At 41.2% G+C, this 15911-nt stretch overlaps 1 protein-coding gene across 2 annotated transcripts; it reads left to right on the plus strand.

Annotated features, from left to right (window-relative positions):
• The first annotated feature begins 45 nt into the window (after window positions 1-45).
• ehmt2 (euchromatic histone-lysine N-methyltransferase 2) lies at window positions 46-15085 on the plus strand. 2 transcript variants are annotated; one of them, XM_034705603.1, is made up of 28 exons: window positions 46-266; window positions 1834-1903; window positions 2008-2169; window positions 2528-2772; window positions 2894-2963; window positions 3086-3168; window positions 3294-3434; window positions 3566-3637; window positions 4044-4149; window positions 4406-4492; window positions 5063-5199; window positions 5391-5534; window positions 6445-6767; window positions 6861-7100; window positions 8942-9024; window positions 9224-9330; window positions 9901-10023; window positions 10111-10212; window positions 10823-10927; window positions 11208-11362; window positions 11814-11981; window positions 12054-12198; window positions 12288-12365; window positions 12561-12676; window positions 12769-12855; window positions 12948-13026; window positions 14114-14289; window positions 14374-15085. In XM_034705603.1, exons 1-28 carry the CDS (start codon window positions 240-242, stop codon window positions 14552-14554), a joined length of 3612 nt encoding a protein of 1203 aa, XP_034561494.1. In that variant the 5' UTR covers window positions 46-239; the 3' UTR covers window positions 14555-15085. The 2 variants fall into 2 exon arrangements, with proteins under 2 accessions (XP_034561494.1, XP_034561495.1); XM_034705604.1 differs by lacking the exon at window positions 46-266 and adding an exon at window positions 795-886.
• The last annotated feature ends 826 nt before the right edge of the window (window positions 15086-15911 follow it).

Consider the following 15911-nt stretch of genomic DNA (forward strand, 5'->3'; position numbering starts at 1 on the left):
CACTGTATTTCATTGATAAAAACGAGTTACCCCTGTTTGACTTCTAAATAGATAAATAAATATAACAATGAGCCTAAAAGAGCCAGTCTTTTGAACGGCTCTTTGAAAGGAACGGCTCCTCAAGATCCGGTTCCCTTCAACGAGCCCTAAATCCCATCTCCAATGGACACGCAGTGCGGGGGCGGGGCTACGCGATGACGCAGCACGTTCATATTCGTCGGTGCTTCTATGCGTGAAACATGTCGGCATCCGAGACAACGACAAAGGTAGCAAACCCACTGCAACACATAACTGCATGTTATTCACGGTGACGCTTTTCTAGCCTCTTCTAAACGAGGTAGATAATATGACAGAAGCGTGGCAACTCATCGGCAGTCTGCCATCGAGAAAGTGTTCCTAAATGTCGCTTACAGGAGCTCTTTGTTGCAATCTGTGCTACACTGTTAGCCACGTTAGCCTCCAGCTGTTCTGTGTAAAGTCACCAAATCGCTCTTAAATCCGCTTTTTCTTGCTTCTAAACCAGGTGCTTTGACCTTTTGCATCATTGCTTAGTCGTTGTATTGCGTTGTTTTCACATCGTTAAGAGGTGTTTGTGCTGTACACTGTATGTAGTATAGTTTTCAAAGATAATAGTGGGACTAACTGCTTCTTTTTTTTCACATTGTGATATTTATGAGATAGTACCAGGGGGAAGAAATACCAAAATACATTCGTCATCTACGTTACTGTCTTTTTTTGTTTTACGACTACGTTGGGAGAAATAAGCTGGCTTTTGTTTGTGTTTAAAAGCATGAATGGGTTGATTGACTGATGGCGGTACTTGACGTCACAGAAGAGGCGACCAGTCATTGGTGGACGAGTTTATTTTGTTGAGGAGAAGGCGGAAGTAAGTCACGTAGACAGGTGCACTTATAAATACATAAGCAGATGTTGACATTTAGCTATTAATTTAGTGAGTCTCACAATCTTCAAGAAAATATGAAAAACGGAGATTATTATTTCATAATATACAGCAAACGTCCCTGTGGTTTGGTACTCCTTTAAATTTGTACTGGAATCAGAAGATCAGATAAGATAAGAGATTCCTTTACTCGTCCCACCACGGGGAAATTCAAGTGTTACAGTAACAGAGCAGATAAAGTGCAAAAGAAGTATATGAAGCAAACAAGAGCCTATAAATGAACAATTATTAAAAAGTTATTAGCAATTAAAATTAAAATCAAAGAGGTAAAAGATAAACGTATCTTATAGAGTCTGACCACTGCAGGAAGAAAAGACCTGCAGTATCTCTCCGTGAGACACCGCAGGTGAAGAAGTCTATCACCGAAGGAGCTGCTTATTGTTGTTATGGTCTCCTGGAGGGGATGTGTCGTGTTGTCCATCAGAGAGGATAGCTTTGCTACCATCCTCCTGTCAGCCACCACCTCCATAGGGTCCAGCGGGCAGCCCAGGACAGAGCTGGCCTTCTTCACCAGTCTGTTCAGCTTCTTCCCGTCAGCAGCAGAGATACTACTTCCCCAGCAGACCACTCCAAAGAAGATGGCTGATGCCACCGTAGAGTCAAAGATTATTCGTCCCACAACAGGGGAATTTACAATGTTACAGCAGTGCATTAACCATTACAATGAAGAGCATATGAAAATAGTGATTTAAAAAAAAGTAATTCAAAGTAAATTATGGTATTCTAAGAAAAATATGTACAGAACCAATAATATGTGCAGGAGTTGGAATGCTGTAGAGCAAACTGCATGTAATAGATATGCCATACTCTTGAATCCTGTCAAACTATTATTTTCTGATTGATAATTTCCTGTTTTTTGTTTCCTCTGCAAGGAGCCCCCTGAAGGAAAGGACTCAGATGCACCAGCAGAGTCAGAGGCTGGACCAAGTCATGTGAAAGAAGGTATGTCTGCAGCCATCACAGGTAGAGATATACATGTGCTTGAAATCTGTCCTCTTCAGCCACGCAAGCAAACCGTCCTCATACTTGATCTTAACTTTTTCCAGATAATGCAACCATCATCACAGCTGCTGTTGCCAAAAAGACAGAGCCAATGGGTGGTATGTCATCCATGTTGTCATCTCAGCAGCCTGGGAAGGACTCCTCAAGAGCTGGAGAGGAGGGAGAGAAGAGATCTCCTGCATCCTCTCCAAAGAAACCAGCTGCAGGTAAGATCCGGATCCAGGTATCTTTTGTTATCTTTGCTGAAACAACAGCTTTCTATTTGATTTACTCTAATGAGTCTTAAACGAATATTTCCTATAAATAGAATTTGATTCTGGAGCCTAAATTCAGCAGACAATAAGATGTTTGATCTCTGAATAAGGCTCTACCTCTGTAGCTGTAAGGCTGCTACATCACATGATATTATAGTTACTTCATTATGCAATTTTTTGCAGATTTTTTTGCTCCCTGATCCCTCTCAGTGGCTCTCCTCGTGTTAAATGAATTGTCATACTGATTAATAATACCAATTTAAGTTTTTTCTGGCAGGTTACAGTAACTGATTGATCCCTCTTCTTTCAGGACATGCTGCAAAATCTCTCCCATCAACATCGGCGTCTTCATCCTCCTCTTCTCCCTCCACCTCTTCAACGTTATCCCCAGGCAGAGCAAAGATGAGTGTTTCCGGACCTGGCAGCAGCAAATCCATCCCTGGACCTACTCCTTCCTCTTCCTCTGCTGTAGCTTCTTCATCTCCCTCTGTGTCCCCCGCCCCACACAAGATCCATCGTGCCCGCAAGACTATGAACAGGCCTCCACTAGGGCAGGTGAGCCGATATCACCTCAAGTAAACCATGTTATTTAAGTTTCTGTTGGACACGAGTTAAATCAAATGTGTTTCTCTCAGTTAGTGACAATTTTTGAGTTGTTGATGCTTTTGTTTCACAGATGAGCAACTTTGAGTTGACTGTTGCACCTTCAGGATCCTCTGCCTCCCTTTCCTCAGACTCTGACATGGGTAAGTTGCTTTAGTGTACTAACAATAACAAATCTGTCCAAAATAATCACATTGTCTTGAGAAGGATGAGCTAGAGGGACTTGTTTGAGTAAAATCTCACTCACTATCTATGTTTCCATCAGCTGCAAAGAGGAGAAAGCTGGACCGTTTATCTGACGGTGCTTCTGAGAAGTCTGAGAATGTTCCTGACAACGCTCAGACTGTGGTGAGATTCTATGTTTGCAAGATTATCATAAACAAATCCTAGCACTAACAAGGAGTCGGTTGTTGATACTCTTTTTTTTTAAACCATCTTAATTTTTGCTCTGAATTCACTCCCTTAAATCTCAGGAGGAAAAGTTAGTCCATAAAAAGTCAGAGCCTGTAACCAAAGCCACAGCGGAGAAAAGCAACAGCAGTGGGAGGAAGTCAGAGGAGGAAGCAGCTGAGAAAAGTCAGACTCCCAGCCCGTTGAAGGGAGCTTCAGGAAAGGTGTCAGACCCAGATCAATCACAGTCAATAAATGTACATGTTATGGAGTGGTGCTACAGCAAAGTTTTTGCTATCTGGATGGTAAGGATTTTTCTCTTATTGAACACCTCTTCTTTTTGTTTCTTTTATAGTTCAGAGATGGCGAGGCAGAAACAAGGCAGCAAACTAAGGAGACAGAGGGCTCAATGGACACATCAGATCATGTGAGTTGACATGGCTAATCCAACAGTTGTAGTAGATGTGGCTCAGTGGGTAGAGTCAGAATGAAAGACAAAAAATCAGGCAAATGCAACAATTCAACTTAAAGATGTAAAATATGATCGGAAAAAGCTGTTCCTCTCCGCCATTGCACCCAGTAGAATAGAATAAGTCACAGCTCCTTTTAAGGCTACCTGTCAGTGCTCTCATTGTCACTGGCCCAAGGAGGAGCGCTAACACGTCACACCTACACAACCCCACACACACGCATACGCACAGCTTTAAAAACACCACAACAGCAAGTCTTTATTAGGTAAAATAGTGATGTACTCTCTAAAGGTTATTTGCAACATTAAAGATAAACTACATCACTTAAAATCTTGTCATATTAAGACATATTTCTCTCTGCAGAGTTCAGAGTCTGGGACGCAGAGAGCATTGCGGCACAGAAACGAGAGCGAGGAGTCTTCACAAGAAGAGAAGAAAAACAGGACTGATGTGGTGGAGACAGCTACAGGTGAGGTTTTATTTATCCAGATTAAAAGTCTTGAACCTTCAGGCTCAATTCAGCAGTGCCATCCCCATCAATGTGCAGATGCTTTAATTGAAGAAGACTCTTTTCTTGGCCAGTGTAACGCACACTAATGGATTTTTAACTTCATTTGAGTTCAATAACAATACATGTAATCTGAAATCTACATAAAATGTGACAAACGGATGTTAAAGGTATAGGTCAAACTGTAGCATCTCATTGAATCGTTTTGTCTTTTCAGCTGAACGGTCAAATGATTACACAGAGGTTCCCCTGGATGCTCTGGACATCGCTGCTGCCGACAGTCTGACCCTCTCCCCTCATCATGGTACGTTTGCAGAGTCACCCAAAATTCCCTTTCTCTTAAATATTAACTATACAGCATTCATGTGGGATACAGAATAGAAAACTGGTTATCCTCTGGTTTTTTCAGGCGCCTTTTCATACAACTTATCAGGATAAACCTTTGCCTCTCTTAAGTTTGTGTGCTCCAGTATAAATAGATCCTAGTAGCCACGTTCCTATTCAAATTTGTGAATCTGCAATTGCCCATACTTGCAGGTTATGAATATAATGTATAAATGAAATGGTAACAGGGTAACAAAGTGTTTTAGAAATAAAAAAAGAGAAATGCGAGGAATACTTTAAGAAAATTAAAACATTTAAACAGAACAGCAGGGATTTAAGCCACATAAGAAAAGACAGAGAAAGAGAAGAAAGTAAAAAGGTAGACCACGAAAGATGAAAAGGAATAAAACAAGTAAAAAACTGCTTAAATAAACAACAAGAGAATAAAAAGAAGTAAAACAAAGCCAGAAGAATGAAACCAACCAAAGATAAGAGATTTAAAGAGAACTTGAAGATTTAACAATGAACTTGTTCCCTCTCTCCTCCGCAGAAGGAAGTGATGCAGGAGACACGGAGCGTCTGGAGGAGCTCCCTCTGTGCAGCTGCAGGATGGAGGCTCCTCGCGTGGACAGCACCAGTCAGCGCGTCAGCAGACAGTGTATGGCCATCGAGAGCGTCAACGGAGAGGTTTGTTTCCGCCCTGCTTTTTATAAGTTTGTTTTTAATCTTGCATGTGCATGTTTTTGTTCCAAAGAGATGCCACTGTCTGCATTATTACTGTGTATTTAAGATATTTAAGAGAGTACAGGTTTGGTCCTCTCAGTTTGATAGCTCTTAGAGCATCCAGATAACTCCCCTCCTGCTCCTCTTTGTTCCAGCTGAGGGCTTGTATCAACCGGACAATAAAAGGGGAGACGATGCGTCCATCCAGCCGGGTGCCCCTCATGGTTCTGTGTGACGTCCATCGCTCTCACATGGTCAAACATCACTGCTGCCCGGGCTGTGGATACTTCTGCATCGCAGTGAGGCTCTCTTAATTCTCCTTTTGTTTCTCCTTCTTATATTTGATGTAATTCCTTCTTTGTTATCTTCTCCTCCTTGTTATCCTGCTTTCTTTCTCTATCATCTATCTCTATCTTTCTTCTCCTCTTGTTTGTGTTTTTAAGAAATCTTCTTCCCTTCATTCTCTTCTAAAGTATTACTCTACTGTCCTATTGCTCAGTCTTTTATTTCTCCTTCTTGGTATCTCGCTTTTTCATTTCTTCCCCTCAACTTCTTATTGTATTCTCTTTTCTCCTCCTCCTATTTTCTTCTCCTCAATTAACTTTTTCCTTGCTCCTCTGCAACATTCTGATTTTCGACCCTTTTATCTTCCTTTATCAGATTTTCTTTTGCACCTCTTCCCGCTCGACATCTGATTTACTTCTACTCTTCTAGTTCTTCCTTTGAGTCTTACTTTCATCCCCTTTCTCCCCCTTAGCTGACGTCTCTCTTCTTTCCTTTCTTCATTTCAAAACCTTCTTTATCCTCCTCTCTACCTTTTGATTTCTTACTTTCTTCTCTTCTTTCTTCGTCATTCCTTTGCCTTTTCTCTTCTTGATTTTCTTCTCCTTCTTCTCCTCTGTATCCCACCTTCTTCTTCTCTTTTCTACAATTTTATCTTAATCTAGTCACTTTTTACTCCTCAACATCCTGTTTCCTTTCCTCCTGCACCTCCTTGATATCTCACATCCCTCTCCTATCTCTCCTTCTTTGATATACTGCTGTCTTCTCCTCTTTTCCCTCCTCCATATCTCTTTCTCATCAACTGTGGTTTGTGCTTTTACTTTCTGTTTTTCCATCCTGTATATATCTTTCTCTTTTTTCATCTCCCTAAACTCTAAAACTTTTTCAGTCCCCTCTCTAACACCTCTTCTCGCTCTCCTCCTTCAGGGTACGTTTCTTGAGTGTTGCCCAGACCAGCGCATCGCCCACCGTTTCCACCGTGGTTGTGTGACGGTGCTGGGCGGAGGGCGCAGCAGAGGAAACGGATGCGGTATGATTTTCTGTCCACACTGCGGTGAAGATGCCTCGGAGGCCCAGGAGGTCACCATCCCCTCCTTCAGCTCAGCCACAACCTCCGCCACTACCGTCGTCACCATGTCGGCCTCCTCCACCACCACCCCGTCTCTGCCGCCGTCCTTCCCCACCGCACCCTCCCTCACCGCCTCAACAGGAGGGATGAAGGACGGGAAGATGCCTGAAAGACCTGTGAGGTAACTCCACATGATGTGTGAGGAGAGCAGGCTCCTTGACTCTTTTTTTCAAATTCAGTTTCATCAAATTTTCCTCCTCTCTGCTCTTCTCAGTGCCCGTATTCGTAGCCACGGTTTGGTCAAACCGGCGGTGGAGCAGCAGCAGCAGCAGCCCCCTCAGCCTGTCGCTTCTGCAACAACTGCCATCACTGCACCTCCAGCAGAGGAGGGCGTGGACAGCGTGGGGCCGTCTCTCTGTATGCCAAATGGGAAACCCATCAGCCCCGGAGCACTCCCACCTGGGCCGAGCAGGACGGCGCTGCAAAAGGCAATTCTGACACAGGACATAGAGAGGTTCGATTCTAGAATTTTTATCAAAATATCAAAACTTCAAGACTCAGGAGTGTTCCTCGTTATGTATTATCCATATAATACTTTATTCAAACATGTTTTAATGCACAGTTATTATTATCCCAACAATTAAAGGGAGAAAAGGTGTTCACACCTGTGTTTTGTTGAGCAGAGGAAGTTTTCACTACTTAAAGATTTGACCCACAGTTCATAAACTTGCATTAATTGAATAGAATTGATCTGCAACAACAAAAGTATAACAACAAACTAGGGATGTACATTTTAAGTATTTTCCGTGATCGATTTTTGAAATGTTAACGATCAATTATTGATTAATCAATTTAAAAAAAACATTATCATTCTTATGTCTAAAACAATGCCAAATACGTTTTTTCACCCTAGATTATATTTTCTACAGAAACAAATGCATATAACTGACGGTATTGAATATGGGTACATGTTTGACACTGATTATCAACGACCAGGCTCATAAAAATATTCTCCACGGACATAGTCTTATAAAGTGAAGGCTCATAATACTAACAGGAGCGTACTTCAGACTCACAGTGTCCAGTTTTCTGCCTACTCGTTCTTATTGAGAAAAATAAACATGTGTATTCGGTCAGGTGTCAGTCGGGAGTTCAACCGGGTCATAATCAGTCCAGCTGCAGAAAAGCCCAGACGGCTCTGATGTTGCTGGTCTGCAAACATAGCGTACTAGCAATTCCCACTGTCTGTTGGCTTTGTATCTAAAAGTGGAGAAATATCCTGTTTAAAGTTTTCAACCTTCGTGTCCGTGACGTTGTTGGCAGCAGTTGCGTATTGATCCTCTGTAAAAATCACACGTGGAGGAGACCTGACCATAGACTGTATAAAATGTATAAAATATAATAAAACCTGACGCACAGCTGCAGCCACCAGCCGAGCGTCTCCACTGTGTGCAACACCTTTAACAGCTGAATCACATCGAAACATGCTTTAAACTTCAAACACATCCCTGATAGCTGAATGTAATATGAGACCACGTGATGTTTGTTCCACATGACGGAAAATTGAAAACAAAAATGCGTGTTTTGAGTAATGTCTTAACAATCAATTAATCGTGTACATCCCTACAACAAACTCAATCATCTGTATTCATATAGCACCTTTCATATACAAATGCATGCAGCCCAAAATGCTTCACAACAAGAGAGAAAAAAGGGATATGTAGACAGCAACAGTTGAAATAATGAAAAATACAAATAATTAAAAAACAATTTAAACTTATTAATTAAGAAAAAACAAAAAAACAAAAATATATTTAAAGCAATAAAATGTGAATTAAAATAAATTAATACAACAAACTTAAACTATTATGAAGTCAATAAAAACTTTGACTTAACCCTTAAATTACTCTAAGTCAGATTAAAAATGTAGGTCTCAAGTTTCCTTTTAAAAACGCACGGAGAGAAACAGGGAGAGAGGGAGAGGGCTGTTTGAATGTCCAAAGCTAGAGGATTGCAGAGTTTTTGTGCATAAAAAAAACAGAAAACTCTCTCTCTTGTGCTTGTGGGGCACATGAGGAACAAACATCAATATCTGTCCATGAAAGGTCAATATGAACATCCACTCTCATGTGTGAATCTGCTTTTTCAGCCGTTTTTGCAAAAACACATTTTATCATACAGCCATGGCAGAAGTGCATGTGGCTTTTCAAACCTTAGAGGATTTAATGAAAGGACAAAACTCTGTAGGTTCTTTGTGATTTAGCTCTTTAGGGAAACAATGTGGTCATCAGTAATCAGCGGACATCAGACAGAATGAGGTCACATCAGTGATTTGTTGTTTTTGGTATTTTCCAGGAAAAAGAAACTGAGGTTCCACCCCCGCCAGCTGTACCCTGCTGCCAAACAAGGAGAGGTGCAGAGAGTTCTGCTCATGCTGAGTGAGTGACAGAAAAACAACACGTTTCTGTGTGTGTGTGTGTGTGTGTGTGTGTGTGTGTGTGTGTGTGTATATAAAGACATGAATACCTTTAGTGCTCTCTGTCTTTAATCACACTGTCTATGTGAGAGTTGATTCTTTGTGCACTTTCGAACAGATGTTTGTAAAGATTTATAAATTTGTATCCGTGTTTGTTTCAGTGGAAGGCATAGATCCAACATACCAGCCTGACGCTCAGAACCGGCGCTCTGCTCTTCATGCAGCGGCTCAGAGAGGTCTGCTGGAGATCTGCTACATACTGGTCCAGGTGATTCAGGCCTTGTTGAGCTCTTTTCTCTGATTAGAACGCACATTATTAAGTGACTATAACTACTTTATTTTCCACAGAAATGTCTAAAATGGTGTTAAAAACAATGGGACAATGCCAAAGATGTATCCCATAGTGGCAGCTTGAGCCCAAACTTCCTGGGCTATGGGAGCTTTCGGACACACTTCAGCTTTCAAACCCATAAAGTCACTGTTCTGGTTCACTCTCGCCGCTGACATAGCGAAGACTTTGGATATTGAGCAGCTGTTTTAGTGTCACGCTAAACACATCTAAGTTAGCTCATAACTTATTTTGTGACAGGCTGCAGTAAAGTGGAGAATTTAACATCTAAACAGATGTTTACAGCTGTCAACAACTTCCTCACACTGCCCTCATGTGGCCAAAAGTTTGGTTGTCAGTTTCTTTTTTTTCAATGGGTTGCAGCAAAAGATAACTTTGCATGGACGGTCACCTGAAGTACTCATTCTTCTCTGTTTGTAAGTCGTCTTGTATAACCGTTCTTCATCTTGTGCTTTAGATAAAAGATTCTTTTTGATCGTACACTGACAGGCTGGGGCTCAGGTGGACGCCCAGGACAAGGACCAGAGGACCCCTCTGATAGACGCCATCATCAACAATCACATCGAGGTGGCTCGCTACCTAATCCAGACGGGCGCATGTGTCTATCATGTTGTGAGTGTCAAAATAAAAATATAAATGTGAACTTGTCAGTTTGTTCTGACTGGGTTTTCAGTCTCTGTTTGTGTCCCTGGTTTTCAGGAGGACGACGGCTACACTGGCCTCCATCACGCAGCCAAGCTGGGAAACCTGGAGATTGTTAATATGCTTCTAGAAACGGGGCAGGTCGATGTAAACGCACAGGTAATGTAATTATATGGCCCTGAAGTACTTGAATACATGTGACTTTATTTGAATGAATCCTTTTTTTTTTTCAATTTCTTTGCTCTGCTATGACAAGAGATTAGCTGTGGAACATTTTGTGTCTTGATTTAAAAGGAGTTAAAAACTCTCAAATTCACTTAAGACTTTTTGTCAACCAGTTAGGAGGAAGAATCACTCACAGAAAATGTCTCCACTGATACCTGTAGTAATAAAGACTCTGCACAAATAGAAATAAACAAATAGAAAACAAATGAGTCCAAAATAAATAAATTAATAAATAAAAGTAAAATGAAGTGAATGAATAATATGAATACATATATGTATCTATAATAGATTAAATAGGACAGTAAATAACTTTTAAAGTATACTTAAATTGTAACTACATAATAAAAAGATGAGATTGAATAAAACACTGCTAGACTAAAAAGCCAGACTAAAAAGGTAGCTCTTGAGTTTGCTTTTAAAAATGTTGTATTCTGTCACTCCACATGCAACACTCTGCCTTTTGCCAACATTTAAACTTATTGAAGTGAATTACATTGCATTGCTCTTGCTGAATGAGAGCACATCATTCTTTATGTGGTTTCAGGACACCGGTGGTTGGACGCCGATTATCTGGGCTGCAGAGCACAAACACGTGAGAGTGATCAAAGCGCTGCTGAACCGAGGCGCTGACGTCACGATTAACGACAAGGTGAGTATCTAGTCACAAATGCTGAGGATGATGCAACATGTTAACCCCCAAATCCCCCGGCAGTTTCTTCAAACATGTATGATGTATTTTCTGGACCGTGTGTCAAGAAAAATCACATGCTCTGATATTTCACTCAAATTTAATCAGTGATCTTGAAATACATCCTAGGAATATATATTCCTTTCTCAAGCAGGAGTTGCAGCTTGACGGACAGTATGAGTGTAGCTTCATAAGAATATTTCAGATTAATACCTTACAACAGTCCCGTCTCTTCCCTCAGGAGCTGAACGTGTGTCTTCACTGGGCCGCATATGCAGGAAACGTGGACATAGCGGAGCTGGTGTTGAACGCTGGCTGCTCCATCGCCTCAGTGAACGTGCACGGAGACACGCCGCTCCACATCGCTGCCAGAGAGGGGTACCTGGAATGTGTAACGTGAGTCATTAGCTGTAGCCTCAGTCACAGGTGTCGTTTGCTTTATTTGGAGCAATAGCAGCCATTCATCACTTCTAACTATTAGGGAACATATGAGATATAGCTATTTAGACCAAATAGATGAGATTATTAGAGAGGAGAGGACTGTGGATAGAGCTGGAAACTGGGAGAGAGAGTTGAGCAATGACATGCCAGAAAGGGGCCGCAGGCAGTAATTACACCCGAGCCGCCCACTATATGGGTGTGCAATTTAACTAGCATCAAAAGTAATCCTAGAAATAGTGTATTTTTCATGCTTTCAACTGTGCCAATTGTAACAATCTAAGCAGAACACAGACTAAAGATGCAAACCTCTGTTTGTCTCGGAGTCCATGCAGAAGTCTTGATTTTGTCTGCTCATCTGTCCAAAGTGTCAGACTCAGTGATGTGAGCTTCTTTCTCTCCTCTGCAGGTTGTTTCTGTCCAGAGGTGCAGACATCGACATCATGAACAGGGAAGGAGACACACCTCTCAGCCTCGCCCGGGCTGACACGCCAGTCTGGGTGGCACTCCAGATCAACCGGAAGCTGAGGAGAGGAATAACCAATCGCATGCTTCGGACTGAAAGAATCATCTGCAGGTAGGTTTTAATGGAAGACTGTCTTCCTGTGGTAGATTGACTCGTCTCGTAATCTCCATCTTTCTGTTCTAGTGACATCGCTCAGGGCTACGAGAACGTACCGATCCCCTGTGTGAACGCGGTGGATGATGAGGGCTGTCCTTCAGACTACAAATATGTGTCTGAGAACTGTGAAACTTCAGCCATGAATATAGACCGAAACATCACACACTTACAGGTAGAACAAAAAAAGGAATCAGACTCAGAATTGAACTCTTTGTTAAAGAAACGTTTTACTTCATCTCCTGTTAAATATCTTCACTTTAGCACTGCAGCTGCACCGATGACTGCTCGTCCAGTAACTGTCTCTGTGGACAGCTTAGTATTCGCTGCTGGTACGACAAGGTAAGAAGAAGTGTTTACAGTCACATCCTCTTGAACCCAGTGTGCACTTCACATAAATCAACCTTAACCGCCCAAAGATTCTGAATGTTCAGCAGTAATCCTGGTGGTTTGCTTTGAGTGTCCAGAGTAACAATAGGGCCTATGTGCAAAAACCCAACAAGAGGATACTAATCTCTGGTTGTCTCATTCTTCCAGGACCAGCGGCTGCTTCAGGAGTTCAACAAAATTGAGCCTCCTCTTATATTTGAATGCAACATGGCGTGTTCTTGTTACAGAACATGCAAGAACAGGGTGGTTCAGGCGGGCATCAAGTAAGAGTTTTGAGCACAACTCACCCAGTGTAACATCTCTCTATAAATGAGAAAGACCTGGTCCTCATCATTTTCCACTTTTTACACTGCAGGGTCCGTCTTCAGCTCTACAGGACGGAGAAGATGGGCTGGGGAGTTCGAGCTCTGCAGGATATCCCTCAGGGGAGCTTCATCTGCGAGTAAGAGAGAAGGAGAGAGAGAGACGTCACAGTGTGTTTTGATATGAAAAGTCATAGACAGGAAATGAAACATCTGTCCTCTGTCCACTCAGATACGTCGGGGAGCTGATCTCTGACGCAGAGGCAGACGTCAGAGAAGACGACTCCTACCTGTTTGATCTGGACAATAAGGTGACGCTCTTTAAACATGCGTAGTCTTTCATTTCTGACACATACAGATGACAACTGAGCTACAACAGACTTTGAGGTACTATCATCTATGGAAGGTGTTGTGTTAGCACTTGTGAAGGTAGGAGGGGAAAAAAATTAAATAAAGTCTTACCTCAGGTACTTTAATGTGTTTCCTCATTGATAAATCATTTAGCTCCTGGATTTAAAGAGACATAAAAAAGGTTTTATATTCTGCGCCATGGCGTCAGATCTTATCGCACACTTGCTACATCAAACATCACTTTATTGTTAAATACTAATCTCCACTAAACAGTTAAAGGTTGACTGTTTAAACATTTGAGTCAATCATTGTCAAGAAATGTTTCCTTCCTGATGAAAAAGTTTAACATGTTAAAACCAAAGAATGACGTAATCTTTAATTGATTTTTTTATCAAGGTAAAAACAAAAAAATACAAACCATTGAAACAGCTGAAGCTCTTGGAATACTACAGAAAAAATACACAACGTGGCGGATGACATATCTACTTTTTTTCTTCAATGAATTTGATTAAAAAAAAAAACTGTAATGGCAAATTTCGGTTTTGTGTTTTACAATGCAATGTCTAGACCCTCTAAAACCTCCCCCCAAATACACAACCCTGTCTTGATGCAGATACCTGTAGTGCTTGAGCAGTCCCATCTCCTGTCCCCTTTCCAAGACACCAGGTCCCTTTGTGTTTTAAATTATGATGTCTAGACCCCCGAAGCCTCCTTTATGAATACATAACCCCGCTCCAGTAAAGATACCTGCAGCAGACAAAGGGTGTGAAACACACCTTAGGGGGCGGTCATCAGGTATAAATGTTTAAGCTTTCCCCATGTTAGGGGTCTCTATTTCATTATTCACCAGTAACGGGAAAAACTTCCACAACAAAACACAAAAATGTCCTGCGCCTCAAATTTCTTGAGTGTTCGTTCCAAATTTTATGGCAGTGCATCATTTTTTTCTTGAGATGTAAGATGTACATTAATTCATATGTCATGCACAATGAGGTAATTGCAGTAGTAAGTTTGAAAAATGACACCAGGTTTTCCTCTTCCTTGAAGGATGGGGAAGTGTATTGTATCGACGCCCGATATTATGGCAACATCAGCCGCTTCATCAACCACCTGTGTGACCCAAACCTCATCCCTGTGCGTGTGTTCATGCTGCATCAGGACCTGAGATTCCCTCGCATCGCCTTCTTCAGCTCTAGGGACATACTCAACGGGCAGGAGCTGGGGTGAGATACAGAGACCTGACCATCTGACCTCTCTTGATCCTCTAATGTTGTAAAAAACCTAACTGGCCTCATCTTTGTCTTTAGATTCGACTATGGGGATCGCTTTTGGGACATTAAGAGCAAGTACTTCACCTGTCAGTGTGGATCAGAGAAATGCAAGCACTCTGCAGAGGCCATTGCCTTGGAGCAGAGCAGACTGGCTCGAATGGAGGCCTGTCCGGATTCGGGAGCAGACTGCGGGATGAGCATGCTGGGAAACTCTTAAAAACACTCACCCATGAGGCCTTTGGATATTCCATTTTACATGTGCACATACGCGATGAGTGTTTTATCATTTGTACATTTCTCTGTCATGCATGGTGCTGCTTTTTTACTTGAAAGATATCACGTTTTATAGCAGAACTTGCCATCCTTTAGGTTATCTTTATCATAAACCAAATGGGCCATGATGTTTTCTTAAACCTTGTTGATACATGTTTTAATAAGACCGTCTCCTTACATGCAGTATGTCTACCGTATGTCACTATTTAGAACATTAAGTTTGTGCATTAGGAAAACATACCATATATTGTTTTCTCTGTTGCGCTAACAACCGCCTATAGCTCCTTTACACAGCCCAGGGATGAGTCAATCATCAGCCCAGACTGAATTGAAGTATGATGATAACTCAAGGGATGGTGATATTTTTTGATTACTGTTTTAGCTTTATTTTCTTTATTTTTGTACGTTGTTTTCTTTTGACTATTAGTGTAAAATAAATTAGCTCATGAGTTGATCTTTGGGCTCCTGCAAGTAGTAACTGTTTGATTTTTATTTATTCAAATCTAGGTTCAGTGGATGTCACCTTGTCTGAAATATTAAGATTTGTTATTCTTATTTTTTTTTTCATTTGTAATTGTGGTATAAAGTATTCCATTTTTTTTTATTCACGTCACTCCTCCCTGTTGTTGCCAGCAGGGGGCATTTACAGGGCACTGTGGACAGCAAGAAAGACGCACTGTTCTGCCAGAGATCCAATGAAAGTAAGATGATACACACTCTGGAGGAAAAAAAAGACAAGAAACTAGTCCACTTGATTTAAATCCTAGAAATGGAACTCAGTAAAAAAAAGATGGATTTTTTTTTGTTACATTTAGAAATTGACTGCAATCGTTTTGAATATCTTATCCACATATCATTTCTTGAACTCTCCAAATCTTCAAAGTATGAAACCATTAATTGTCACATACTTTAAGGAGTTGCTCTCTTGACTTTTCGCATTGATTTGCTCACACCATCATGAAGATATTTGGCATTTATTTCTTATGTTTAGAAGTACATATAATCATGGAAAGTAAAGTAGTTCAAATCTGAGCGTATGAATAGTGGGTCGTATGCAGTGATGGACAAAGTACACAGCTTCATTGCTTAAGTCAAAGTTTAGATACTCCTGGTCAAATATTACTCAAATACAAGTGAAAGTTGCTCTGTCAAATTATTACTTGAGTTAAAGTACTGAAGTACTTGCTTTTAAAAATACTTAAGTATTCAAAGTACTTCTCAAAAAATCTCACAATACATAAGTGCAGTCAAGACTACATAGCAGTACATTCTGTTACATCATGTTTATTCAGAAACCACTA

Source organism: Notolabrus celidotus, chromosome 16 (assembly GCF_009762535.1).
Source record: "Notolabrus celidotus isolate fNotCel1 chromosome 16, fNotCel1.pri, whole genome shotgun sequence".
NCBI classification, from domain to species: Eukaryota; Metazoa; Chordata; class Actinopteri; order Labriformes; family Labridae; genus Notolabrus; species Notolabrus celidotus.

Bases quoted from the DNA above. Each gene is read 5' to 3' on its own strand.
- ehmt2 (XM_034705603.1), top strand. From the start codon at position 240: ATGTCGGCATCCGAGACAACGACAAAG. The intron at 5,200-5,390 runs GTTTGTTTCCGC...TCTTTGTTCCAG, and splicing joins TCGAGAGCGTCAACGGAGAG to CTGAGGGCTTGTATCAACCG. The intron at 12,366-12,560 runs GTAAGAAGAAGT...TCATTCTTCCAG, and splicing joins TTCGCTGCTGGTACGACAAG to GACCAGCGGCTGCTTCAGGA.